At 47.1% G+C, this 25,561-nt stretch overlaps 1 protein-coding gene across 2 annotated transcripts in view; it reads right to left on the bottom strand.

Annotated features, from left to right (window-relative positions):
- Positions 1–25,561, bottom strand: part of svep1 (sushi, von Willebrand factor type A, EGF and pentraxin domain containing 1) — a 76,886-nt gene that overhangs the window by 1,148 nt on the left and 50,177 nt on the right. Inside the window, exons 9-47 of one of the 2 annotated variants that reach the window (XM_035148581.2) lie at positions 25,328–25,457; positions 23,554–23,661; positions 20,876–21,007; positions 20,548–20,739; positions 20,316–20,437; positions 20,112–20,217; positions 19,827–20,030; positions 19,498–19,731; positions 19,257–19,418; positions 18,964–19,125; positions 18,432–18,593; positions 17,929–18,017; positions 17,707–17,803; positions 17,078–17,191; positions 16,110–16,223; positions 15,803–16,004; positions 15,558–15,715; positions 15,089–15,287; positions 14,791–14,966; positions 14,548–14,672; positions 14,193–14,322; positions 13,811–13,981; positions 13,264–13,437; positions 13,068–13,187; positions 12,775–12,951; positions 11,743–11,827; positions 11,427–11,618; positions 10,889–11,056; positions 10,004–10,670; positions 7,149–9,862; positions 6,754–6,988; positions 6,410–6,565; positions 5,437–5,500; positions 4,968–5,141; positions 4,612–4,788; positions 3,676–3,858; positions 1,919–2,089; positions 927–1,022; positions 419–514 (exon numbers count right to left, since the gene is read on the bottom strand). In XM_035148581.2, coding sequence (XP_035004472.2) covers positions 419–514; positions 927–1,022; positions 1,919–2,089; positions 3,676–3,858; positions 4,612–4,788; positions 4,968–5,141; positions 5,437–5,500; positions 6,410–6,565; positions 6,754–6,988; positions 7,149–9,862; positions 10,004–10,670; positions 10,889–11,056; positions 11,427–11,618; positions 11,743–11,827; positions 12,775–12,951; positions 13,068–13,187; positions 13,264–13,437; positions 13,811–13,981; positions 14,193–14,322; positions 14,548–14,672; positions 14,791–14,966; positions 15,089–15,287; positions 15,558–15,715; positions 15,803–16,004; positions 16,110–16,223; positions 17,078–17,191; positions 17,707–17,803; positions 17,929–18,017; positions 18,432–18,593; positions 18,964–19,125; positions 19,257–19,418; positions 19,498–19,731; positions 19,827–20,030; positions 20,112–20,217; positions 20,316–20,437; positions 20,548–20,739; positions 20,876–21,007; positions 23,554–23,661; positions 25,328–25,457 — 8,938 coding nt within the window. The remainder of the gene's footprint in view (positions 1–418; positions 515–926; positions 1,023–1,918; positions 2,090–3,675; positions 3,859–4,611; positions 4,789–4,967; positions 5,142–5,436; positions 5,501–6,409; positions 6,566–6,753; positions 6,989–7,148; positions 9,863–10,003; positions 10,671–10,888; positions 11,057–11,426; positions 11,619–11,742; positions 11,828–12,774; positions 12,952–13,067; positions 13,188–13,263; positions 13,438–13,810; positions 13,982–14,192; positions 14,323–14,547; positions 14,673–14,790; positions 14,967–15,088; positions 15,288–15,557; positions 15,716–15,802; positions 16,005–16,109; positions 16,224–17,077; positions 17,192–17,706; positions 17,804–17,928; positions 18,018–18,431; positions 18,594–18,963; positions 19,126–19,256; positions 19,419–19,497; positions 19,732–19,826; positions 20,031–20,111; positions 20,218–20,315; positions 20,438–20,547; positions 20,740–20,875; positions 21,008–23,553; positions 23,662–25,327; positions 25,458–25,561) is intronic. The other variant, XM_035148583.2, reaches the window with a different exon arrangement.

Genomic DNA, 25,561 nt, shown 5'->3' on the forward strand with positions numbered 1-25,561 from the left:
GATAATCACATTTTTCTGTCAGATCATTAAATGTTTTTCAGTCAAATGTTAGTTTTTTTGGTCTTTTTTTGGCTCCACTTTTGTGCATCTGAAATATTTGTACTATTCAATGAATCACTGCCAAAGAAACCACTTCTATAGAACACTAGAAGTCCCCAAGACACAGCATATATTATCTCTCTATGAGAGGCTACAGCTCTTCTTACAGTTAATGATCAAAAAATCAATCAACACGTCAATAGGGGGCGAAAGAAGCTCCGGGGCGCGCCCCCTTCCTCAGAGTCATCAGGGGGATGCTGCTGCTGACGTGGAGGGAATCCTGTGGGTTTACGCCATGTGCACAGTAGGTGCACAGGTTTGCTCACACACGTACCAGCATAAACATGTCAGAGCGCCATTGACCCGCGCGTGAACTCACCACTGTGACAGCGCGTGCCCGTCCACCCAGTGGGACACTCGCACTGGTATGGTGCCACGCAGCGGCCTCCATTCAGGCACGGCAGGATGCAGATAGCTGTCATCAGAGAGGGGACAGCGGGGGGTGAGTATACATATTGTTAATAATAGATAACTCTATAGAATGTCAGTAAACTAGTAGAATAGGTCTGAATGACTTTCTGAGGCTCCTGTGGATGACGACCTTTCAATCAATTCATCAGCAGTTTCCAATCTCGTGTGATCTTTGGTGCTTATTGAATTCTTGCTTCTTTAACTTTTGTGATGACTGAGCAAAAAACATATGGACAAACGCGTCAATTCCTCAGCTGAAAACAGCGTTTGTCTCCATTATGTTTGACCCTCTTTGTGCACCATTGTCTGCTAAATCCTGCTTAGCAAGCTGGTTGGGTTACTGTGGGTGTGGGTGTGTGTGTGTTGTACTCTACCAACAGAGATAACTGAAAGATATGTTATGATTAAATACTCACGCTCCTCACAGAGTCGGCCCATCCAGCCCTCGGGGCAGGAGCAGACGTTGGGCCGCTGACACACACCTCCGTTCTGACACTGCAGCCAGCACATAGCTGAGGGAGACACGCACAGACAAATCGGGTTAAAGTAACTGGAGTGTTGCGCGACACATACAAATACACAACTTCCTCATGTTGTCAAGCTTCTCATAATCCATCTTCTGCACAGATTCAATCCCCGTCCAGTAAAATTTAGGGTTTGATTCCTTTCGGTTAATTCTACTGCCACAGCCTCCCGATCATCTGCAGCCATTGGCCATGCAACCTCATGCGCTAGAACAAAGGCAGCATTCACACACTGTAGGTTACACTCGGCTGTACAAACTCAATAGAAAACCCCTTAAGTGTGTGTGAGTGTGTTTGTCTCAGCAGCTGTTGAGGAAAGGTTAGCCTGGATTCAGCCCTCGTTTTCATATGCAAAACATGTGAAGTGTGATTTTGAATTTCAGTTGCATGGGAATCGGCCATAGAGCTCACGAATATGGACTTGATCCTCTGATTTGTTATCTGTACCCGTGTGTTTCACATCCATCCGGACGACATGTTGCTGTTCTATGGGGAAGAAGCAGCTTCACACTCAGCTGTGCCAGTTGCTTGTCTAGACTAAGAGTGATTTTTTCCTTTAATGGAACTGGATCCAGGCTAAAGAAGGTGATGTGTGTGACTCACACACAAGAAGGTGATGTGTGTGAGTCACAGAGCTTAACGTGCACAAACAGAGGCATCGATCAGGATGCAGCAGCAGGGAGGCGGTTCTGTGGTGAAGCTGTTTGACCACAGACAAGTTCATATGTTCCACAGTACAAAGCATCTACTGGAGACAAGCAGGAGGAGTCCAGCACAGAATAAAGTAGTTGGGAAGCAGCATGGCGTCGTGTGAGAAAGGGAGAGTCGGCTCAGGCGGAAGTGCCCAGGGAGAAAGGGCAGAGTCCCCTCGGTGTTCTCTCTACCTCTGCACGTAGGAGGCGGCGTCCAGGTGCCGTTCTCCAGACACCTGCTCCTTCCGACGCCCTCCATGGTGTAGCCGCCAAAACACGAGTACACCGCCACGTCCCCGAACTGGAACACCGCCCCCCGCACCACCCCATTGGCCACATGGAGGGGCGGGCCACAGGACACCCCTGTACAACACACGAGTTACTCACTACACTACTATTGTCTGTCTTCAAATGCTGCTGATGTCCTCATCATATCTCAACATGTCTGTTACTAAATGAACTAAACAGCTGAAAAACATGCAAAGGTGTAAAGGAGCCGAGCCTCCGGGGGGGGGGGGACGAAGTAAGAGAGACACCTACTGCACAATGGCAGTTCATTCCATTTCTCACATTGATAGAAGCCTCAATTCAACTCAGTTTAATTTGTTGTTTGTTTCTCTTTTTCTCTTTTAAATTTGGGTAAAAGGTTTTCATGCTCTAATGTTCAGAAAAAACATTGTTTCCCTCAGACTGTCCATCGCTGCAGCTCCTCTTTTCAGCCTCTGTCTGAAACACCTGTCTCTTTGAGGCCCCCCCCCCACTCCCAAATGGTTCCCATGCGAGTAGGAAATTTCAGAGGCTGCAGAACTAATTTGATCAGAATTGTATTTGAGGTATTTCTGCTATTTTGTCTACCCCCTGTTATGTACTCGCAGTCTGCCCTTGTACACCGCAGAGAGAGAGAAAACTGTGTTAATCAAATGAAATCAAGGGTTTTCTTTATCCGTCATCGCCCGGGAGACAAGAGAATCTCATGCAAAATACACATGGTGTGGATCAGCTGTAACAGAAACATCGTCCGTGACAAAAACAGGACTCAGAGTATTGGGGTTAGGCGTGCACGTGGGAGAACACACTCCATGCCAACACAAACAACAAGCCGTAGCAACATGAGCACCATTGTGTTGATTATTTCGGACGAGCGTGCCGAAGACAGATCTGAGGATTATGTGACAAAGGTTGCCATAGAGGCTACAGAGGTGCCTGTAATTAGTGCAGCGTACAGGACGCCTGTTTGATGCAGCCTCATTTGATTTGATGAAAGTCCCGAGAGACGGATGACAACAGAGACGCATTCAAACCAACAGGCAGATTTAAACCAAGGGGCAGATTTAAACCAAGAGAAATGCAGGAGCACAGGTGGAGCAGCACGAGACAAGCAGAGCATGCAGACGTGGGAAACACCAGATCCAGATTTATACTTGATTATCTCGGAATTTGCAATGTCAAGCACTGAAATTACATTTTAGATTTTCTCAACATACAACTAAATCACATTGCCTGGAAAAAAATATCTGATAGCAATCGATCTTTTACTCAAACACATATTTGGCAATAATCATCAAATCTTCTTGATCGAAGTAGATTCACAAATAGACAGATCAATATGAATTAGGAAGAAGGAAGGTCAATCTGGAGGTACAATAAAATACGCTGTGAGAACGACCTATGAAATATTTATATACTCAAATCTATATTAGTGTCCACCAACATATACAGCAAATATATTTGTCATAAGAAGACACCAGACAGTAATAGCGCTTTAATATTGATGGATTTCAACCTATAGACTGACTGGAAGAAACTTTGAATATTAGCATTAGAGAGAAAAGTCACAGAACTCCAGTTTCTCTTTTCTTTCCCGGGTTTCTTTTTTCCGACACAGTGCAACCAAACAAGTCTTTTCCGCTTTGAAAACAAACGTGGAACCTGTAGAAAATGGTACATACTTTCACACACAGAGCTGACGGGGCTCCAGGTCTGGTCTGGCCTGCAGCTGATGGTGCCGCTGCCTTTCACCTGTTGACCTTTGGGGCAGGAGACTCGCACCGACTGACCGACATGAAACTCCTGCTGGGCTCCGTTCCCGCTAACGTCCTCCCTCCAGCCTGGAGGAGCTGGACAGGCCTTAGCTGTGAGGGACAGAAGGGATGCAGACTTTGTGTTAGCGACACAAAAGTATGATCTCATAAAGGTTTAACACAGAAACAACACCAGCCACAGCGCGGCTGTTATTTTAACTATTCATAATTTATATGTTCATTTTATTGATTGTAAGTCTTTCTTATTATTAGGCCATTTGAAACTGTGTTTTGAAAAGTGCTACCAACCTTCTATATATGTCGGCAGATGCATAAACTGCTTTGACTCAAACTATATCTGTGTGGTAGGAACCAGGAGGAGCTCTGACTCACTGACTTCTCGTCAAACAGGTTAAACAGGAGACGGAACTCAGTGAGGAAAGAACTCAGTGTGGGGTGTTGGTCTGCACTGTGAAGTGTGTGTGATGCAAATGTTTGCCAAATGCACAGCTGTTGTAACAGTGGCTGTACTGACATGTCCGAGCAAGTCAAACACAACAGGAAGTCAGATGTGAAGTATGTGTGAGATGAAGCAAGTGAGACACAGGTATTGGTCACATCACTTCATCTAAACTCTTTCTGACATGTTTTCTGAGTCCCTGTGTGACTATGTATAAATAGACCAATAAATAAATGCAAAGATATAGAAATGTATTAGTAAATGAATGAATACATGTATAAATGTGGAAAGCAATATAGAAATGCAGTTTTTAATCACCAAATCATATTTATTCAGTAATTTAATTCTGTATTTCCTTTTTTCGTCCTTCTATGTAACTCTATGTGTGTGTGTGAGTTTCTCACGTTGGCAGCTGGGGAAAGTGGAGCTCCAGGCGCTGCCCCCCATACACACCACCAGACGATCTCCCACCAGGTTGTAGCCCTTATCACACAGGAACTCCACAGCGCGCCCGGTGTTCAGGTTGTGCTCCTGCACTTTGCCGTGCGGCACCTGTCTCGGGCTGATGCAGCCTCTGCCCACTGACGTCAGCAACAGTGATAAAGAGCTTTTATTGATGCCTTATTCTGGGTATTTTATTGACACTGCGTAAAGTGTTTGTGTAACTTTGAACTGTTTGAATTAATTTGCTCCCACATCACAGGACTTTGTGGAAATGATGTGTGGTTTTGCCACTTTTAATTCATTCTTTCTACTTTACCTTCACATGTAGGAGCTGGCAGGCTCCACGTGCCGTTGGCCAGACAGATGAGAGTCTTGGAGCCGACCAGCTGCAGCCCCGTGCTGCACACGTAACTGGCATTGTGTAGGTAAGTCTCTCCAGTCATGTGGATCTGTGCATTGTGTACGGTGGGAGGAGGCCCGCAGGACTGCGCTGAGGAGACGATAGACAAGTTTGACAAAATTGTCAGAGGTGTGGTCGGAATGTTGCTTAACATATGTGATGAGAAACTCTACGTTATTATAGATCCTGTGCGTCCTGTTCAAAGACAACAAAGCTTTCTATTCTAGTGACGATGAAGGAACGGTCACATATAAGGAAATGAAGGCGAATGTCGGTGGTCAAAGTTCTTAAAAGTTGAACTCAAGCCAAACTGTGGATTTACTTTATCAAGGAAGCACATGTTTCCCCCTGCTCCCGTTGATTAGACAGATGAACACAGACATACCAACACACACTGGCTGGGTGCCGCTCCACGCTCTGTCTCCCTGGCAGGTCTGGATAGAGTCTCCCTGCGGCAGAGAGAACAGGGTAAAGCTACAGAGTCGAGCAGATGAACAGCAAACCTTATATATATCAAATTTTATAAATATATGCATGGCTCTCTGTGAGTCTGCTCTCACTGTAGCAGGCACTCAACACAGAGGAGGGTATATCAGTGTCTCAGTGGAAGACTGACTCAGCTCCATCGGTTTGCTCCGCAGCAGCACATTCCTATTGACCGCTGAAGAGAAATCATGTGACTTAGTGTAACATGATTGTTAGAGTTTCACAGGAGGAAATAGAGCCCTCTGTTGTATCACGGGAAACGAGAGGCCAATGAGGAATGAGGTCATATACCTATTACATTTCAGGGTTTCAGAAAACAGGGGAAAGGATAGACTGTGAATCCTGAAGTGAGCGAAACGAGGATGGTGAGGTCATGTTTTCGTCTGCGTTCGTTGTTTGTTAGTTCGGAGGATTACACAAAAAGTGCAGGGTGGAATAACACTTAACTTGGTGGAGGGAAGTGGTCAGGCAGGAACTCCAGGAATTTGTTTTAATCAGTTTCTTTAACATTGCGACTCAGGGGGCGTTTTCCAACATTTCAGCTGATTTCTACGAGAATAATTAAATGGATGTTGATGAAAAAAGTCTGAAGTGTTTAGTGGACTGATATTTATGAGTGCCATTTGGTACAGATCCAAATGAATATGTGGATTCAGTGAATTTAGATGTGGTTTAATAAGGGGACTGTTGGGCCTCGGCGGAGCTAAGTGCCCTCTGAGTGATTAGGTTTGGTTTTTCCAGTATGACTGTCTGCATCTTTCAAGGTGACAAAATGTGTGAGATTCTTTTACTTTTGAAACGCCAGCAGCTAAAGAACAAAAGTGCTAAAGAACAAAAGAAGAGCTTAAGAAAAAATGTGGCCTGATGAGCACCTTCATGTCAAAGCCAGGGAGGCAGGAGTACATGACAAAGTCTCCGTAATTGTAGCCGTCGCCCTCGGTGACGCCGTGAAGAAGAGTGGGCGGTTTCTCACATACCACCAGCTCGCAGGAAACTGTCAAGATGCTCGGAGTCCAGTTTCCACCCAGCTACTCCCATGAGACAAGAGACAGGACAGGAAGGTAATACATTATTCACAGGTTCTTATTGATGGGTTCAGTGGGAAAGAGGAGAGCGGTGTGCCAACTCAGAGAGAAACGTCTTCGTGAGTCATTGCAAAACCAAATATTGCCATAAAGTGACCAAAAGCATTTATGATTTATTAACAAATCACTACCTGACATTCAGCCAGTGCTGAGCCTTGCAGGAAGAAGCCTGGAGGGCAGGAGAGGGAGATGGTGCCCCCAACAGGAGTGAGCTCCTTTCCAGTGATTACCACATGAGGGATGGAGAAGTTGCCGGGCAGCGGGCAGGGGGAGGGACGGCACCGGATGCTATGTTTGGACCACGTGCTGTCGCTCTGGCAGCAGAGAGAAGTTGTCTGTGTGGCAAATTCATACCCATCGTCACACCTGTCAGGGAGGAAAGCAAAATGATTTCAAACACATCTTAAATGTCTAGGATATGGTTCTTGAATAGGTAAAGAAAACAAACTGGAGCTAAGTTCATAGGTAATGTCATTGAACGACAGTTTCTCTGGTCACAAGTTAAAGGAACGATTGGAGTATTTACCTGTAAGTGATTTGGTTTGGGAAGGTGTAGGTGACTCCTACCGCCTGAGCGTGGGCTACAGCCGGAGGTCTTCCACAACTCACAGGCTCACAGCTGATCCTGGGCTCCCCCCACCTGCCGTCTCTCCTGCAGGAGAGGTGTGGGTATCCCTTCAGCTGGTAACCGGGCCGACACCTGTATATAACCGTGTCTGGGAAGGTGGCACTGCCGCCCTGCAGGACAGCATTGGGAACTGTTGGCGGAGCGACACTGCACCTTCCTCGGCCACACACAGGAACCCCGGGACTCCACACCCCTCCCTTCTCACACACAGCCTGTGGGGGACCCAACAGCTTGTAGCCTTCGTCGCACTGGAAATGCACCCGGTCCCCGCAGGAGCGGTCACGCCCCAGAACCACGCCGAATTTCAACACGGGGGGGGCACAGACGCAGGGTCGGCACTGGGGCACAGCGCCCACCCAGAGGCCTTGAGCGGAGCATCGCAGGATGGGGTCCCCAACCACCTCATAGCCATCGAAGCAGACGTACTCCACCACATCGTCGTAGTTGAAGCTGGAGCCGTTCAGAAAGCCGTGGCTGATGTCCTCAGGTGGATCACAGCTGATGATGTCACAGCGAGGGGCCGGTTTGTCCCAAAGTCCGTCTGACTGACAAACACACGTGGAGTCTCCGTTAAGTGTGTACCCTTCGTCACATTGATACTTCACCTTGCTGTTGAAGCCAAACTCTGATCCCAGCACATGTCCATTGGGTATCGGTGATGGTTTCCCACAGCGGGCGGGTACGCAGGTCAGGGACTTGTGGCTCCAGGTGCCATCAGCCTGACAGACACTGACAGATTTCCCTTCCAAGAGGAAACCGGGCTGACAGCTTAGTTCTATCTCATTATTATAGGTGTACTCCTCGCCTTTAAAAGTCACATCACTGGGAACTTTAGGAAAACCACAAGACAGTGGCTCACAGACGGGCTTTTGTCCTTTCCACTTTCCATCAACCTGGCAGACGATTGTGCTGCTTCCTTTGAGGATGAACCCAGGACGACACTCATAGTGCAGAGCCTCAGGATACACAAAAGCACCTCCATGAGCGGTGCCGCTGGCAATAGGCCCTGGGTCGCCACAGGAAACCGGTCGACAAATGGGGGCGCTGTGTGTCCACAATCGACCTGACACACACTGCCTCACAGGCTCCCCCTGAAGTTCATATCCTTCCTCACAAAAATACTTGACCATACTGCCGAGGGAGGAATCAGTCACATTCACCCAGCCGTGCTCTGGCCTGGGCGGTGTTTGACACTCTGCCGGGACACAAAATGGAGCGGACCCATTCCAGCCTCCGTCCTCCTGACACACCAACCTGGTGGGGCTCGAGAGGTCGTAACCTTTGTGACAGTGGTATTCAATCAATGACCCGTGAAGGAAGCTCAAGTTCTCAGGTGAGTCTTTAGAAGGTGTAAAAGAGCTTGTTCGCTGCTCTGTCACCCTAACATACTCGCCAAAGTCAATGTGAGGAGGCAGGCCACAGTCCGACAGCATGCAGACAGGGACAGAACTCGACCAGCCGATCTCCTCACAGGTCAGATGGTCCTGGCCCATGAGCTGGAATCCAGGAAAACAGCTGTAGAAGATAGTGACACCAAAACTGTGATCCTGACCCTCGACAAAACCATTTTCAATGGGCTGAGGTGGTGTGCAAGATATTTGCACGCAAGCAGGGGGCTCGAAGTCCCATTCCCCACTGGCCAGGCACTTCAGAGTCTCTGGGCCTTGGAGGCGGTAACCACGACGGCAGGAGTAAGTGGCACTGTGACCAAACTGGAGTTTTGTGTAAACCACTTTCCCACTGGCGATCTGCTTTGGGATGGAGCATTCGATTGGGCGGCAAGAGGGGACCCCTCCAATCCAAAGTCCCTTTTCTCCGCAGAGGATGGTGGAGTTACCCACCAGATTATATCCAGTCCGACAACTGTACAGTGCTTTGCTGAGGTACATCAGACCCTGGACATCTACTATACCGTTAGAAATCTCCACAGGCTGAGGACATTCAACTGGGATGCACTCTGGGTAGGGACTGCTCCACCGCCCGCTGGCGAGACAGGACACAGAGCCCTCTTTCTTTAATGTGAAACCATCCATGCATTTGTAGGTCACAGCTGAGCTGAAAGGAAACGGAGGAGAGGACAAGGAGGTGCCACCAAAGGACACATCGGGAGGTGGGCCGCAAAACACCTGCTTGCAAACTGGGAAGGTGTCGTTCCACTCCTGGGATGGTGTGCAGCGGAGGATGCGAGCGCCCTCTAGGACGTAGCCATCCTCGCATGATAGTTCCACTGTTCCAGACTCAGAGTCCAGGCCCTTCAGGACCAGGTGGTTCTCCTCCAGCGGCGGCTCCGGACACTGCACCGGCGAGCAGCGTGGACGCCTCGTCTGATCCCACCGTCCGTATTTCAGACAGGTCCACACAGATTCTCCCACCAGCTCGTAACCCTGATCACAAACATACTCTACTTTACGGCCCACCTGGAACTCAGAGCCCCGGTAATGTCCATGTGTGACGGGGGGCGGTTTGTCACAGCTCAGAAGGACACAGGTGGGAGGGTCGGTGTTGGACCACTGGCGGTTGGATTGGCAAATTCTGTCTTGACGACCAATCAGTCTGTAGCCTGCGTCACAAGCATATATCACCTTGCTGTTGAAGGTGTTCCGACCTTTTGCCTGCAGGGCGATAAAAAGAGGAATATATCATTTAAACAAGCCATACTCCAGTGCGATACTGCATATATTCTTATTGTGTGGGACAGTTCTTCAAACTTGTGACATTTTAATAGGATTCATGCCATTTTAAAATAAGCTGACCTGTCCATTCCTGAGTGGAGGAGGCAGAGAGCAGGACACAGGTATACAGATAGGGAGAGCTCCTTCCCATTCTCCATTGGCCTTGCAGGTCCTCCTCTTCTCCCCTTGGATCAGGAAGCCTGGATAGCAGGTGTACGCCACCATGGCTCCAAAACTGTAGTTGGTCCCGCTCACATAGCCCCTGTCGATTCCCTCGGGCTTGGAGCACCTCACTGGCACGCAGCGGATATCGTACGGCGAAGGCTGCCACTCTCCTCCCATTAGACATCTCAGTGTGGCCGTGGTGTTGAGCATGAAGCCCTCTTCACATTTATAGTTCACTTCAGAGTTGCTGGTGTATTTGGGTTTGTTGACTGAATCTAGAATTGCATGGGGTAGTTCAGGCGGGCGGAGGCAGAAGTTGGCGATGCAGCGCGGGGCCTCCATGCCATCAGGGGGCGCCCACACACCCTGAGCATTGCACACCATCTTAGAGTTGTTGCCGGCGGTGTACCCGTCAGTGCAGTAGTAGTTGGCGGTGTCTCCAAACAGCTGGTGGCTCTCGTAGGGCTCTGCGTGGTCGATGGCAGGCGGGGGGCCACAGGAGCGAGGGACACACTGAGCAGAGCTGTCACTCCATTGGCCACTTGGCAGACATTCTCTGGTCTCTGGGCCAATCAGAGTGTAGCTGGAGATGGAGGAGACCAAAAAGACATTGCAGCACTTATAAGACATCAGATATTAGTAATGTAAATCATGTATTTGTATTTGATACTTATTTATTTAATTTTTGCATGTTTTTGATTCTACAGTACTTTTTAAATGTGCTTTATAAATAAATTGGCATTCACACAATATAATCCCATAGCTGAGTATAGTAACTGAGTAGACTTCAACCACATTTACCCTTCTTTGCAGACATAGTGCACCTTGTTTCCCAGCTCATAGTTCTCTCCTACGGTCACAGCGTCTCTCAGGGCCGGAGGTTCACTGCACAGGACGTTCACGCAGCGGGGGAGCGGCCTGCTCCACTCGCCTGTAGCTTCACAGATGACTTCCATGGAGCCCAACGGCCTTCGCACCAACATGAAATAAAAGTACTTTATAATATTATAGTGTCACAGAGGTTTATAGATGGGAAATTGTGTAAAAATTAAGTGGAATAAATAAAAACTGAGGACAGCAAACTAAATGTGTTGACATGATTAGTTAAGTTACTCAGGTAAGTGATTAACTCCTAACATATTTAGATATAATAGATTTCAGATAACATTGACTTTGTTGTGTGGTTTTATGGTCCCAATTAGTTTGTGTGCATTGGTACGTTAGTTGAGGCAATTTTATTTTTACAATATGATAAATTCACTTTATTCAACAGTCACAAAAACAAAATGATAATTAAATCAATGCAAATGCTTATAAATGTGAGCTGATGGTTGTTTACCTGTAGCCCTCAGCACAGGTGTATTTCACCTTGGACAGGTATGTGTTTGTGTCCAGCCTGGAGTCAGCATTCCCCACATTCGGAGGCCCCCCGCAGGTCACTGGGTGACAGACAGGTGGCGTCCCAGTCCATCTCAGACTGACGAGACACTGAAAGTCGTACGGGACCTGAGGTAGGAAGCCACTCATACAACTACAGAGGCAGAAGAGAACAGAGTTAGACTCAGATGTTAAGAAGAAACTATATAAGTTTATTTTGAATGGCTTTGTTGTACTTTCTCCTGTGGTCACTGTGTTGTTGGGGATGCAAATGATACCTGAAAGTCACCTTGCTGCCGTAGGTGAAGTTGTCGCCCTTCATGATGGAGTTCTCTGGGACACTTGGCATCGGGCAGGAAAGAGCTATAAATATCAAATAAGAGGATTACTAAATGCTGTTTTATATCGTTCAATATTTCACTGAAAAAACTAAATGACTGAATGAAAGTGCAGCTTCCTTCAGATTCAGAGTAAAGAACCTTTGTACACTTTTCTAAAATTGGTGATTGAGTGCTTCTTACTGGAAGTATTTTTTTCCTGCTCAAGCTTCCTGGTTCCTCTGAACAATCATCAGTGACAGTAAGAGCACACAGTTTGTCACCGGTGACTCTACCAGCCACACCTCATACTTTGAACCCTGCTTCCCTGCCTTCACAACAACAATAATAAACTGTGTTTTACCACTTTTGCAGAAAAACCTCAACCTCTTGTCTCCTGTATCAGTGTTGAGCCATTAGTGAGCTCACTAATACACAACATTAATATTTAACTTCACTTAAATCTGCCCCTAGAACACAGAAAACCATTAAAATGATCATTTTAACCTTTTCAATTTAAAAAAGAAACATTATGCAGTTTCTACATATATTTTTCACATACATGCGTAGTTTGACCTTTAACTGTAGTCACTTCACTGTCAGTCTGATGTTCAACAACCAGTGTGGTCTGAACATGAGCTCATTGGCACAGTCTGCAGATGCTGAGTAATTCAGTTCCTCTTTCTCTATGAGGGAGAATGTGGCTTAGAGCCAAGATGGAGACGCTGCAGTGGTCAGGGCTTTCAGGCCGCTGCGCAGTGGAAGACAGAAAGACGACTGTATGTAAAATCACTCGCTCGCAGCATCGGGGGTGAGATACATCGCACATAATGTTTGCTTGTGATAGGTGAACATGCACGTTTGTTTCTGTGCTATTTACTTTTCAGTGTGAATGCACACACAATATCTTTGTCAGTGCTTTTGTGTACCCTCAAACTCAAACAATACAGCGCTACAGCTGATGGCATGTCATGACTTCACTTAACCTCTCACCTCTGCAGTAAGGGACAGGATCATCCCAGTTTCCTGTCTCCAGGCAGCGGAGTCGAGACGAGCCGATCATCTCGTAGCCGTCCTCGCAGCCGAACACCACCTCACTGCCCATCAGAAAGTTGCTGCCGCTTCTGTGGCCAAACTCCGGAGAGCCAGGGTTCTCACACTTCACCGGCTCTGGTGGGAACACATGCATTCAACCACACATAAAAAGTTTTGTCACGATTTTACTGTTGTTATTAGGATTATTTAAAAACCTATATGTGCATTAAAAGGCTTCAGAGTCCTCCTACCTGTGCAGTTTTTGCCATCTCCGCTGTACGGGCGGGTGCAGGTGCAGATGTAGGAGCCGTCTGTGTTCTGACAGCTGGCGTGACTATCACAGTCAGACCCCAGAGCGCACTCATCCACATCTGAACACATGCACACATCTTTCAGTTATATCCCTGAAGTAAAAAATACATAAACAATATAAAGGGAAAGACGTACCGAGACAGGCCGGTGGATTTCCTCCCCACTTGCCGCTGTTGCTGCAGTGCACCTTGGCATCTCCCAGCAGGTAAAAGCCAGCGTTGCACTGATAGACCACAGAGCTGCCACTGTGGAAGTCTGTCCCCTGGAGCAAGCCGTTCTCCAGAGGATGAGGAATGGCACAGGACACACCTGTGACACACACAGGGAGGAAGGTTATCCAGGGTCTCACTCCTCAAGGCTTTTTACCTTCACCTGCAACACAACAGTTACCTCCACCAAGAACATTATGTTTTCACCTCTGTCCGTTTGTTGGTTCTTTTTAAGCAAGATTACACAAAAAATACTGGATGGATTCCCACAAAACTCAGTGGGAGGCTGCAGTGTGGGTCAGGGAGGAACACATAATAAGCATAGAGGCTTATTTACATTTACATTCGTCTGAAAATCCCCTTTTAAAGCTCAAGATGATAGGACTTCGTTATCGCCATGAACAGGCAAAGCAAGATCAGATTACAGGTGATTTCCAGAGCAAGTCAAAGTGCACTTCATGTCTGAGTCTTACGTTCACAGCTCGGCAGCGGGTGGCTCCACTCTCCTTTATTCTGGCACTGCAGCACCGGCTCCCCCACCAGGTAGAAACCGGGATTGCAGGACAGCTGGACCTGGGCCCCAGGGCTGATCTCCACAGTGGAGGCGAGCAGGTGGGGCACTGCACTCTCCAGTTTGGGGCAGTCTGGAGGGACAGATATGATGGAGTCAGATCCACTGGGACTTTAAAAGCAGGATTACAGCGCCACCTGTCATTGTTAGTGACACATGACGTGTAGGAGGTGGATACGCTGTTCTCAAACGTGATTTAACAGCCACAATGGGAAATGTAATCATGTAAAATTGTGTTATTCATCATTCAAGATGTATTGTTGACATTTGTATCGATTTCTTACCAGCACAGAAAATACTGTTGCTGTTAACTTTGACTCGGCCGACCACTCCGTTCAGAAAGTCTGGCCAGGCGAGCACGTTCCCTCTGTGGGTCACGTGGGAAGCTGGACAGCTGCTGGCCAGCACCTTGATCTATCAGGCAAAACATATTCAATCAAATCCACATCAATATTCTTGTTATTTTTTTTCTCCTGGTTTCAGAGACTCTTAAACAGCCTGTTTGGAATTTAACAGAAACACTAATATCTTTAAATCATTTCATAAATTCTGCAAGTGTCTGAGTTGGATTTGGACAAATCCCTCAAATGAATCATGTATTAAAAGGTATAAATACATCAGTGGATGTTTTATGTTCACCTGCTGTTGGCTCAGAACACGATCCCAGATGTTGAGCTGACTGATGGATCCCACGAAGGATTCCACGGGGTTGAAGCCCTCACCCCTCTGGTCTTGGTCCTGACCCAACACCAGTGCTCCACCAGCTACAAGACAAGAAAAGCCCAGAGATTAACCACTGCTGGCTGAGAAAGTGTACACTTTGTCTTCTATGTGAATGAAATGATCACTGGGCAGGTAACCAGGCCGAGGTTAGCACTACACCTGGGATAGTGGTGCCGACTGACAGGCCTTTGCCTCCGTCTGAGGGCTTCCCATTGATGTAGACTCTCCAGTCACCGTCCCAGCTCCTCCAGGACACACCGATGTGGTACCAGTGACCCGTGTTCACTGAAGGACAGTCGGTGATCCGCTCCTTACCGTTCACATACAGCACCCACCTGCAGGGAGGTGGCCATGGGAGGAGGGGAAATATGGTTGAGAGGATGAGGGGCTAGGAAAGGGAATGCACCAATGTAATAAAACCACGTTAAGTGCATTTATCTCCTGGTGTACCACTGACCCGTTGTAGTCTATGAGTAGGAAAGCGTTGTCGCTGCCCTCCACAGCGTAGGAGACCGGTGTGCCATAATTCGTGGTGTCTGAGGACTTCATCCAGAAGGTGCAGGTGATCTCTGTGAGCGCCGGCATCACACTGTCCATCATCACGTAACCGTGGATACCCGACACCTCGAAGTCCAGGTTGAAAGCAGCGGACATCTCTAATAGGACAGAGCAGAAAATAATCAGTACAATCAGCAGGAAAAAAAAGTTTACTTGCTTTTTTAGCACAATACAACAATTTCCAATAATTGGGAAAATACACAAACCCTAAATAATATTACAATGAGATTATGTCTTTACACTGTAGTATATTTAATGTGGTTTATTAGAAAAGTAATAGAAAATGACCAAAAGATCATTTTGAATCCATGATTTCTCTCTTCCTCCTCTATGGTTTCCATGGTGATGTGCCATCTGTCCTATAGTACCTGTCTCACACCTGGTTCCGTTGAACCCAGGGAGGCAGCGGCAGGTGAAGGAGCCCAGACCATCCAGGCAGCTGGCTCCGTTCACACAGGGGTTCGGATCGCACTCGTCCACATCCACCTCGCACAGCCAGCCCCGGTAGCCCTCCACACACTGACACCTGGGAGAGGGGGGGGGCGGCACATCTCCACATTCAGGTTCACAAAGACAAAACAAAGCTGCTTCTTTCCATCTGAATGTTTATTACCTGAAACTATTGACGGCATCCAGGCACGAGCCTCCATTTAGACAGGGGGCGCTGTAACATTCGTCAATGTTAACCTCACAGCTGTCCCCCGAGAAGCCGACAGCACAGTTACAGGTGTAACCGCCTGTCATGTCCTCACACACACCTCCGTTCAGACAGGGGTTGGAAAGACACTCGTTTATTTCCAGCTCACAACGAGATCCTGCAGGAAAGAAGAGACAGTCAGGAGGATATTATAGGGTCAATAAAGTTGTCCTGACTGGCTGATATCTAGAATACAAAGGTAACATAGTCTTGGGGATCAAACCTGTGAAGCCGCCGGCACAGCTGCAGGTGAACTTGTTGACCTCGTCCACACAAACACCTTCATTCAGACACGGGGAGGAAATACACTCGTTCACCTCCGCCTCGCACAGGTGGCCTGAGAGGGGAAAGTTCAGAGACACATAAAGTTAGAACACTGTATGTGGTTCCATACATTTCACTTATACGACATGTTATATTGTTATAAATATCTGCGGTGTACCGTGAAGAAAGTATGTACAGTATTTGTAGAAACTGCAACCTCAACATATTCCTCCTATAATTGTATTAGGAAACAATTTCATCACCTTCATCAAATTCTAATCTTGATTTCATGTGTTGAAGTTTTTGGATGTCGGTTGGAAAAGTCTGTTTTTATTACAGTAGATGGACTTTATTTATATAGCAACCACTCAGAGCACTTACAAGCCACAATGGCCCAAACACACACAGACACACAGACACACACACACAAACACACACACACACACACACACACACAGCTGCGGTCTTTCTGTCCCACACCGTTCACACACTGTCTGCAGAGCTGTCAGGGGCAATTTGGGCTCAGTATCTTGCCCAAGGACACTTTGGAAAAGCGGACTGGAGGAGCCAGGGATCAAACCACCGATATTTCATGGAATTTATGGAAACATGAAACAATTTCAAACCATAAAATGTCACAGGTCTTCTTCTTTGTTCATAAAATTTAAAAAAACTGATATTTTGAAGTCCGACGGCGTCACAGTGGCGCGTCTGGACTGGCCCTTGTCGAATGCTCCTTTAAACACGGCCAGCGAATAAACACAAACAGGTGGATTCCTCTCAGGCCGACCTGTCCCAGGGTTCATAAATGTGACCTTCAGGCTTTAATTATGGTCAGTGTTTTCTGATCACTTCCCAAACCCTCCAAGTACTTTAATGCACTCTACACCCCTTTCTATGAATTCAATACCCCAACTGCATCCATACCTAAAAATCCTGCTTTGCATTGACACTGGAACTCTCTCATGCCGTCCTTGCACAGGCCTCCATTCTGGCACGGGGCCGAGTCGCACTCGTCTACATCGATCTCACACTTGGCACCTGAGGGACGAATATCAGAGGCTGCATCAAGCACTTGTCACATACAACACAGCCGGGAGAAAGATCGCGTCGCAGCAGCCCGACACTCATAATGAGAGGAAGCTGAGGACGGGGAAAACGCCGTCAGGAATATAAATGGAAGGAAAGTGCATCACGTGTCTGTTTTATGAATTGGATTTCTTTATATTTCAAACCTTGGAAATCCGCACGTAATAAATTCTTGGTGATGAATCGGTTTGATCTGTTTCACGTCTACCAGCTGACACTAATCACAGACCACATGGTGAATGTATGAGTGAAGCAGCTTCATGCTGATGCTTTAAACAGGTCATTCAACTTCAGTTGGTTTTGATTGAGATGAGTTTTATTTCCCCCCGCTTCATGGAAACAGTTAAAAATAAGTGGAACATTTATTAACATTCAACACGAGTCCAAAAAAAACCAAGATAGCAGAAACAGAAACTGGTCATAAACATGAGGTACCTGACGATGTAGAGGTCTGAGTGGGGGTTTACCTGTGAACCCGGGCATGCAGGTGCAGACGTATCCCGCTCCGACTTCCTCACACGTTCCCTTATTCTGACAGGGATTCAGGAAGCACTCGTGGAAAACCTAAAGTCAATCAGATAATATTAGTACTACATAGACACACTCAGCTATTGAAATTAATTATAAGATAACACTAGAATGGGGTATATATATCACAGTAAATTAAGTGAGACAAGATAAATACTAACCTGACTGCTTGCTTGGTAGTCTTCACTGGCCTCCACCTCAGGAGCTGCAGTCACACTCTCCTCCTTTGGAAGAAAACTGGACCCAAAACCTGACAATGACACCGACAGAAAACACAGACAATATAGGCAAAGACGGAAAGAAAAAAAAAAAAAGTCGGAAAAAACGCAGCGAGGATCTTTCCCCCTTTGCTACCAGACTGGCAGACGGTCGAGATCCAGCTGAACAAAAGCCTGTATTCTCATTTCGACCTGGCAGTGCGTCCCAACCGCTGATCATTCCCACACTTCAGGCATGCAGCGTTACTCATTTCCATTCTGCTCACATTATTTCCTTTCCCCCCTCAATCCCAGTGCAGTAATCCCTTTTCCAGTCGGATTGAGCTGTCACAACACAGATCAGACGCCACACATGTTGAGCGATGGCGGCAAGGGACAGATTATGCAGCGTGCACATTTTTTGTTGGTTGAACGAGAATTTCTTTTCTGAACTGAGACACACTCACTGGAGCAGTGCTGGATGGTGGTGGCCCCTGTGATAGTGGTGGTTCCATAGAAGGGGCAGGAGAGGCAGTAGGAGCGGCCGGGTTCAGGCTGGTAGTAATCTCGGGGACAAGGGTAACAGGGGACCAGGCCGGTGCGGGAGAAATGACCTGCCGAACAGGGGACTGTGGGAGAAAAGAAACATATGAACTTGAAGGAGCAGGTCAAAGTCCAGAATCATGCAAAAATGGAAAAAACGGGGGAAATCCAACACTGAGTGGCTCCAAGTTCACAATTTTTAAAAGTCATGGGTTATTTTTGTGTTTTAACTTAAAAACTGTTTCCAGATGCATCATCCAACCTTACATGAAATTTCCTAAAAGGAGTTTCTGATACAATGAAAGCCAAATACCTCATGACACATTTTTGCTTAAGGGCTGGAATTTTATTTTCTTTAGCATTTTTAATAACGATGACAGGGATTCAAGGTCAAACTAAGCAATTATAGTGATAGGACAGTATGGGAGTGTCCTGTAAACTGTCAGACTGGATCACCTCCGCACTCCGTCTCGTCCACTGCTCCTCTGGTGACGGTGGAGGTCTCGTCGGGACAGACCAGACACTCCCTGGCGCCGAAGCCCGACTGGAAGTGTCCCAGCGGGCATGACTCGCAGATCTCAAGCCCATTCAGGGAATGACTTCCAGGTTTACACTGCCCTGCGCATGCAAATCACAACATCATGATGAAGAATCAAAACACTGAGTATTAGCCAAGACAGTAAGATGCCATCTTGGATACGAGTCCTATAAGTCTGAGGTCTGACCGTCCACATGTCTGTGCATCGTACCTTTGCATTCGGCCACACTGCGGGAGTGTAGGTAGGCTGTGGAGGTTCCTTCAGGACAGGACTTACACTCCAGCTGACCCTCCTGGTCCTGGAAGGAGCCCAGCCAGCAGCTCTCACACTCGTTATACTCCAGAGAGAAGTATGTTCCCACCGGACATTGCACTGCAAGAGCACAAACAATTAGTAACTCACTGGGAAACATTCGATTTCTTTCTTAAGGTTGATTAATGAGTTTACTCACCACACATTCGGCCTTTGAGCACCGAGCCCGGCCTGCAAAACAGAGAGGCCCTCCTGCTCTCCAGCGATTTGGGATCGGCCACAATCATCTCTGAGGTCACGTGGAAACTGGACAGCGGCTGCCTGGCCAGCGTTCGCCTCAGTCTATTGGTCAGCTGCTCCAGGGTCCTCAGGAGCCTCTTCTGATTGGCCACCTCTATTGAGTCGTTCCTCGACAGGGGCAGAGGGATGCTTGCTGGGAGAACGGACAAAGTTTAACGGACTGATAACTAACAACTGATGGTATTGTGCAAAAATACTGAAATATGCATTGTCACGTTCTTTATTTACCTGTGATGTTGAAAAAGATCTGGATCTTCTGGTCTCTGGTGGGACCGGTGATTTTCCTGTGTCTCTTGGTGCGTTGATGTGGTTTCACGCCGCCGTCTCGCTGCCGGTTGGGGAGCTGCCGAGAGCTCGTGGCAAAGCCTGACTCGAAGTAGGCGTAGTCCTGGGAGCCTTGAGGACTCCAGCTGTTTGTCCACCCCCCTGGGGCTGATCAGACAGGGAGAGAAATAATGAGTCAAATAGATACTTCAATAAAAGGAGGGATGTTTGTTTCTGTGCAGATCTTACTGATAGAAAATCCGTTCTCGTAGTCGTAGTTGTACTCCAGACAGTGACCCTGTGACATCACCTCCAGCTTGCAGGTGACATCATCGCTGCTACAAATGTTGGGGAGCTGTGGGGGAGACGAAAAATAGAGGCAACATGCTTGAGAGTTGATTCACATGAAGAGCGTGTGTGTGTTTGTGTGTGTTTATATTTTAAGGTTCTCACCATGCCACCCAGTTTGGTGTTGAACTCCCCAGTAAAGGACTTGACCAGGGCCACGTCTTCACAGCTCGACGCTTTAAACAGCATCTCGAAGGGCTTGAATCCGTTGTTTGCGATACGCTTCTCTGAGAACGACGAAAAGGGTTTTATACAGCACGCTGCTTCATTTCAAGCTGCTCATGAGTTAACGAGCCCAAACCCATGCAATGAGAGTTTTCCTGCCCCCTGTACGTACCTGAGCAGTCGGGTCTCTCGGGAGAGTACGGAGGTTCCCACATGCCGTTGTACGCACAGAGGTAACTGTGCACTGCTTCCTTAGTGAAGCTGTATCCATCTTTACAGTGAAGGGTACAGTTCACACCCTCGTCTTCCTCAGAGCAAACAAACTCTCCATTCACGGGGACATACGGTTGCTCACAGGTTGTCCCTGACCAAACATACAAACATTTCATAATCTGGTCACAGGGAAGCACAAATACTGCAATTCACTTTTCCTACTTGGTACAGAGATTATTCTGTGCACGGGATTTAAAACAGCTGTGATGCGTCTGTCGGTTCCGCACCTTGAACAGTGATGGTGAGGTTGCAGTCGCAGCTGTTCCCTGCAGCGTCGGTAGCGGTGTACTGCACCAGGGTCTCGCCCACTGGGAACAGAGAACCTGGAGTGCGGCTGCTGGTCAGCGTGAGGCGGCCGCCTGAGAGAGACATTACAGAAGTGTACGAGTTATAAATGAAAAACAAACAAACATAGTAATATACACTAAATTAAATATTTCATTAAAAATCTTTCGCTAGAGACACATTAGCATCTTGTTCAGTAACAGCCGTCTTTCTGTCAATTGAGAGAAACTTGCGAATGTTTCCAGAGGTTTTCATTTGATATATTTGTAACCTTAAAGATGATTAAATATTTTTATTTTCACTCATAATTTGCCTTTAAAAGAACATCATTTCTCCAAATTAAGAGATTAATAATCTCTTCTAGAGTCAAAACTGTTACTGTTACTCTGGTGAACCTACAGGGGGCAGTCTTGGCCTAACTCCAGTTTCCAGGACCAAATGAGTCACTCTTCGTAAAAACCACAGCAGATATGTTGAACTCTGATATTATAACGTGTGCACAGTGTGTCTGGGCATCACATGGCAGCAGAACAATCCACCTCTGAGGACTGAAGAGGAAAATTGCTCCAGTCTGGTTTGTTTGCACGTGCAGAGAGTGATGGATCGGGCTTTGGGAGAGGCAGCGGTGATGAGAGGGTTATGAGTGTGAGTGTGTGTGTGTCATACTTTGGTCTCCTCCCTGCATCCTCACACACAGGTTATGACCAAAGAGCAGTGAAAACATCTGCACTAAGTGTGACACGCAGACGGGATTTAAAAAAGTAAGAGGAGAAGGTGGGAAAAGTAAGTGGTTGACCTTTCGTCTTCCATTAACAGTAAAGTCGGGTCATTCCAACAGGGCTGACACACGTCTGGTCCGCCGGAGTCTGGTGTCTCCCTTTATATATAGCCTGTGTGTGTGTTTGAACGTGTGTTTATGTGTGTGTCTGCCGAGTCGTGACTATATATAGCTCTGGCATCAGGGTGTGGGCTTGGAAAAACAAAACACTGACGTCGAAGGAGCGCGGTGTTGACGTCGTGCGGCCCAAAGCAGCTGCAGCAGCCTGTCATTACCGTGCATGTGTGTGAGTGTGTGTCTGATAGAGGTGCACCTCCGCAGACAGGTGGGGGGGGGATCTTTTGGGAGTTTCTGTGAGATTGCGGCCCGCGTTTGAGTCCGGGCTCAATTCTGCCAAAGTGTGTGAACTCACACAAACACACGTGTGAGCACTGTTCAGTGTTATTCCATATATGTGTGTGTGTGTGTGTGTTTGTGTTTGTGGAGCCAGAGTCGGTGAATTACATGGTCCTGGCTGCGGGCTGGAGCTCTGGAGAAGTCTGGTTTGTTGTCTGTCACCACCACGGCTGTTTGGGTACAGTGAGGAGAGCCAGGAGAGAGACAGCCAGCTCTGCGATATTTAGTCTATTTGGCAGAGTGGCCTTGATGCACTGCTTTACAGCAGCATCGGTCTGAATAGTTAAACATCAACGTAAGTGTAGCAGGGTGGCCCCGTCTAAAACCAGAGACCGGCCGACCGCATATAAAGTCTTCACAGCAGCTAATCACAGCTTCATAATCTCCGTCCACGAAGGGGAACTTTTTATTTTCACTCAGTTCAAGGTGCAGGGGATGACATTGAATGTACTGTGATTCAGATGTATTTATTAATGAGTCCTTTGGGTGGTTCCGTTGTGTGAGTCGTCAAACCCTGAGTCACCGGGAAAACTTTAAACATAATCCCCAAAAATCCTCAACGTTTAATTTGCAATTCGTAGCAAAGAGTTGTTAAAGCTCAAAGTTTCACCTAAAGTTTGTACTTTTTACTCAATTGAGGGAAATCTTACAGATATGTCACCATATGGACTAAACATGAATATTCTACTTACACATTAATTAATTAAAGTTTTTTGGGGCATTTGGACAAAGTGGTGGATCCAGGAATTGTTGATCGTGTTCTTTAAGATTGTGAGATGGTTTCTACCTTGAATTCTACTTTGCCTCTATGTTTATGTAGATATTCATACAGAATATATAATCTTTTCTGTGGGTGTACTTATGGAACTTTACCAAGTCAGTGATTAAAACCAGGATCTATTGTTAATGGCAGCCACTCTGATAAAGAAAAAATGTTCCCATGTGATTCCAGTATTATATCTGCTTGTATAATCACATGAATGTATGAAAAATGGATGGAATGAGAACAAAGTTTCTTGGATCAACCTCCTTTGTCTTCTTTAACATTAATGACATTAACAGACACGCTAACGACTTCATCTGCACCCCCGTCCTCCTCTCTCTCCATCTCTTTTAAACACAGACACACAAATGAGGCGTTCATGCACACGTTTACAATCCATCCTCGGCGTCTCTCACCATTATTCACACACACACACACACACACACACACACACACACACACACACACACACACACACACACACACACACACACACACACACACACACACACACACACACACACACACACACACGTACAAAAGCACATAGCTCTCTGCTGATCCTCTATTTTCCCATACGACCGATGGAAAATCATCAGCGGATGAGGGGGTGGAGTGGAACAGAGGAGCAAAAGAGTAAACCATCTACGGAGCTGCCGTCTGAGAACAGCGACCAGACATACCTGAGTTGTCGGAAAACTGTGGCACCTCCCAAGTGACCGCCGTCTCCGCGTCTGTGGCCCGGACCATGGGCGGCGACCTGCACCTGTCAATCACCGGGGGCTCCGTATCTAGGAAGGGATAAAGGGTCGTTAAGGGGGATCTGTAAGGACCTGACGACCAGATGGGGGAGCGTGCACAGTTAAAGCAGCACATTGGTAAACATTAAACATATCGATAACAGACATTTAGCGTCCTCCAGCTGCAAAAGCAATAAAACCGGAGATCTAAGCCATGTGTAGGTTTAAAAAACATGGTGCGGCTTTAACGCAAAAACACACAATTGCTCCCAGACTGGAATAAGTTAGAACGATGATAAAGAAACACAGTCGGGAGAAGTGTGCTACGATGTGATAGGAGTTTTTCGAGGCAGCGGTGTCAGAGGGCACTGGTTAAACACATGTCTCTAATAAAAAACCACAACGTTCCACCACCATAATAACATATGGAAATGTTCACAGCTACCATGCTTGAGGTTTTTCCCCCTGACTGCTGTGATTATTGAGCGGTTGACATGGGACACCCCTGTTTTTCGCTCTCTCCACAGTAACACTGTTTGGCACCTGCCGGGGCGGATGGACTCCCTCGCTGCTGAGTGCATCAATTAAATCAAAGTTTTACACCGTGTGACAGAAATGAGCTGCAGAGCAGACGTGGAGGAATGTCCTGTAACGGAGAGGAAACAAGGAAGTGAGTATATTAACTCATTTTTCTTGGGACTGGCAAATGCAGGTTGACCTCGAACAGAAACTCATCTTTGCACCAGAGATCATTCCATCTGATCATATGGTCAACCTTGCAGAAGTGCCTGTGCATGGAGGGACTAACTGTTCCATGGGAGGCTGAAAGTATCTAATATTCAGAAAGCAGTACAAAGGGACTTGAAAACCCAGGTTAGAGGTTTGCTGCAGAGGTTTCGTGGCCTCATCGACAACGAGGTGCTGCTGAAGGGGACGAGAGTCAGACGACAAGCAGCCAGGTCGCGATCAGAGGCGGCGGAATGGAGCGGCAACTGGACAATCAAGATGGGTCAGAGCGGGGGGCACACGGGGGAACGCCATATGCCGCTGTTGAGACACTAAGGAAGGAGGGCGCCCACCTTATAACCCCAATGAAGCGATGATCCCCACTCGAGACGGAGGTTGTGCTGCTAAACTGTGTTAAAAGTCACTATACTCGTGTGACATCTTCAACCTCGTTATATTTTATCGTCCTCTACTGTTTCTATGCTAAGTTCGATCTTCATCAGAGCACTGTTACATCTCTGGGGTTTTGTGCCAGTGACTTTTACTGCTGAACACATGTTGCTAATTGGCATAGACTGTGGAGCTTTATGACTGATGGAAATGTCTCAGAAAACACTGGATTTAATTACCTCTGTTATGTTTTCACCAGCAGTCTCTTAGTTAGCAGGATTACGCAGAAACTACTGAACCGATTTTTAATGACCCGAGGAGGAGGCCACGCAATTTGGAGCGGATCTGAATAAACGGGCGGATCTGGGCGAGATTAGTCTCAGCACCTTGATTCTCGTACAACCAATAGTAATGTAAATGTATTCTGTATTGACATTTGTTCCTGTAATTAGTAACGTTCTAGATGAGATATAAACAGTGATCCATAAAAGGCTATAAAAAGCCCAGTGGGACTGTGTATTCAAAGCCGTCCCCTGTCTCGCATTAAAACAGGCCAATGGAGACCAGATGCAGCACATTGTCTCCGAGAGGATGAGCTCACCGACGACTGTGACTGCGAAGGAGCAGTTGGCCTGGTTCCCGGTGCGGTCGGTCGCAATGTAGGTGATGGTCTCTTTTCCGATGGGGAACAGCTGGGGAGGAGCGTAGACTGGCTTCACCTGCACCGCCACCTGGAGGAGGAAGAGACGGGCAATATGAGAACTAGGACTAAAGATAAGAGAGGAATTTAACTTGTCCTGTGGAATGTGCATTTTACTATCGATGAAACTATAGA

Source organism: Hippoglossus stenolepis, chromosome 23, assembly GCF_022539355.2.
Source record: "Hippoglossus stenolepis isolate QCI-W04-F060 chromosome 23, HSTE1.2, whole genome shotgun sequence".
NCBI classification, from domain to species: domain Eukaryota; kingdom Metazoa; phylum Chordata; class Actinopteri; order Pleuronectiformes; family Pleuronectidae; genus Hippoglossus; species Hippoglossus stenolepis.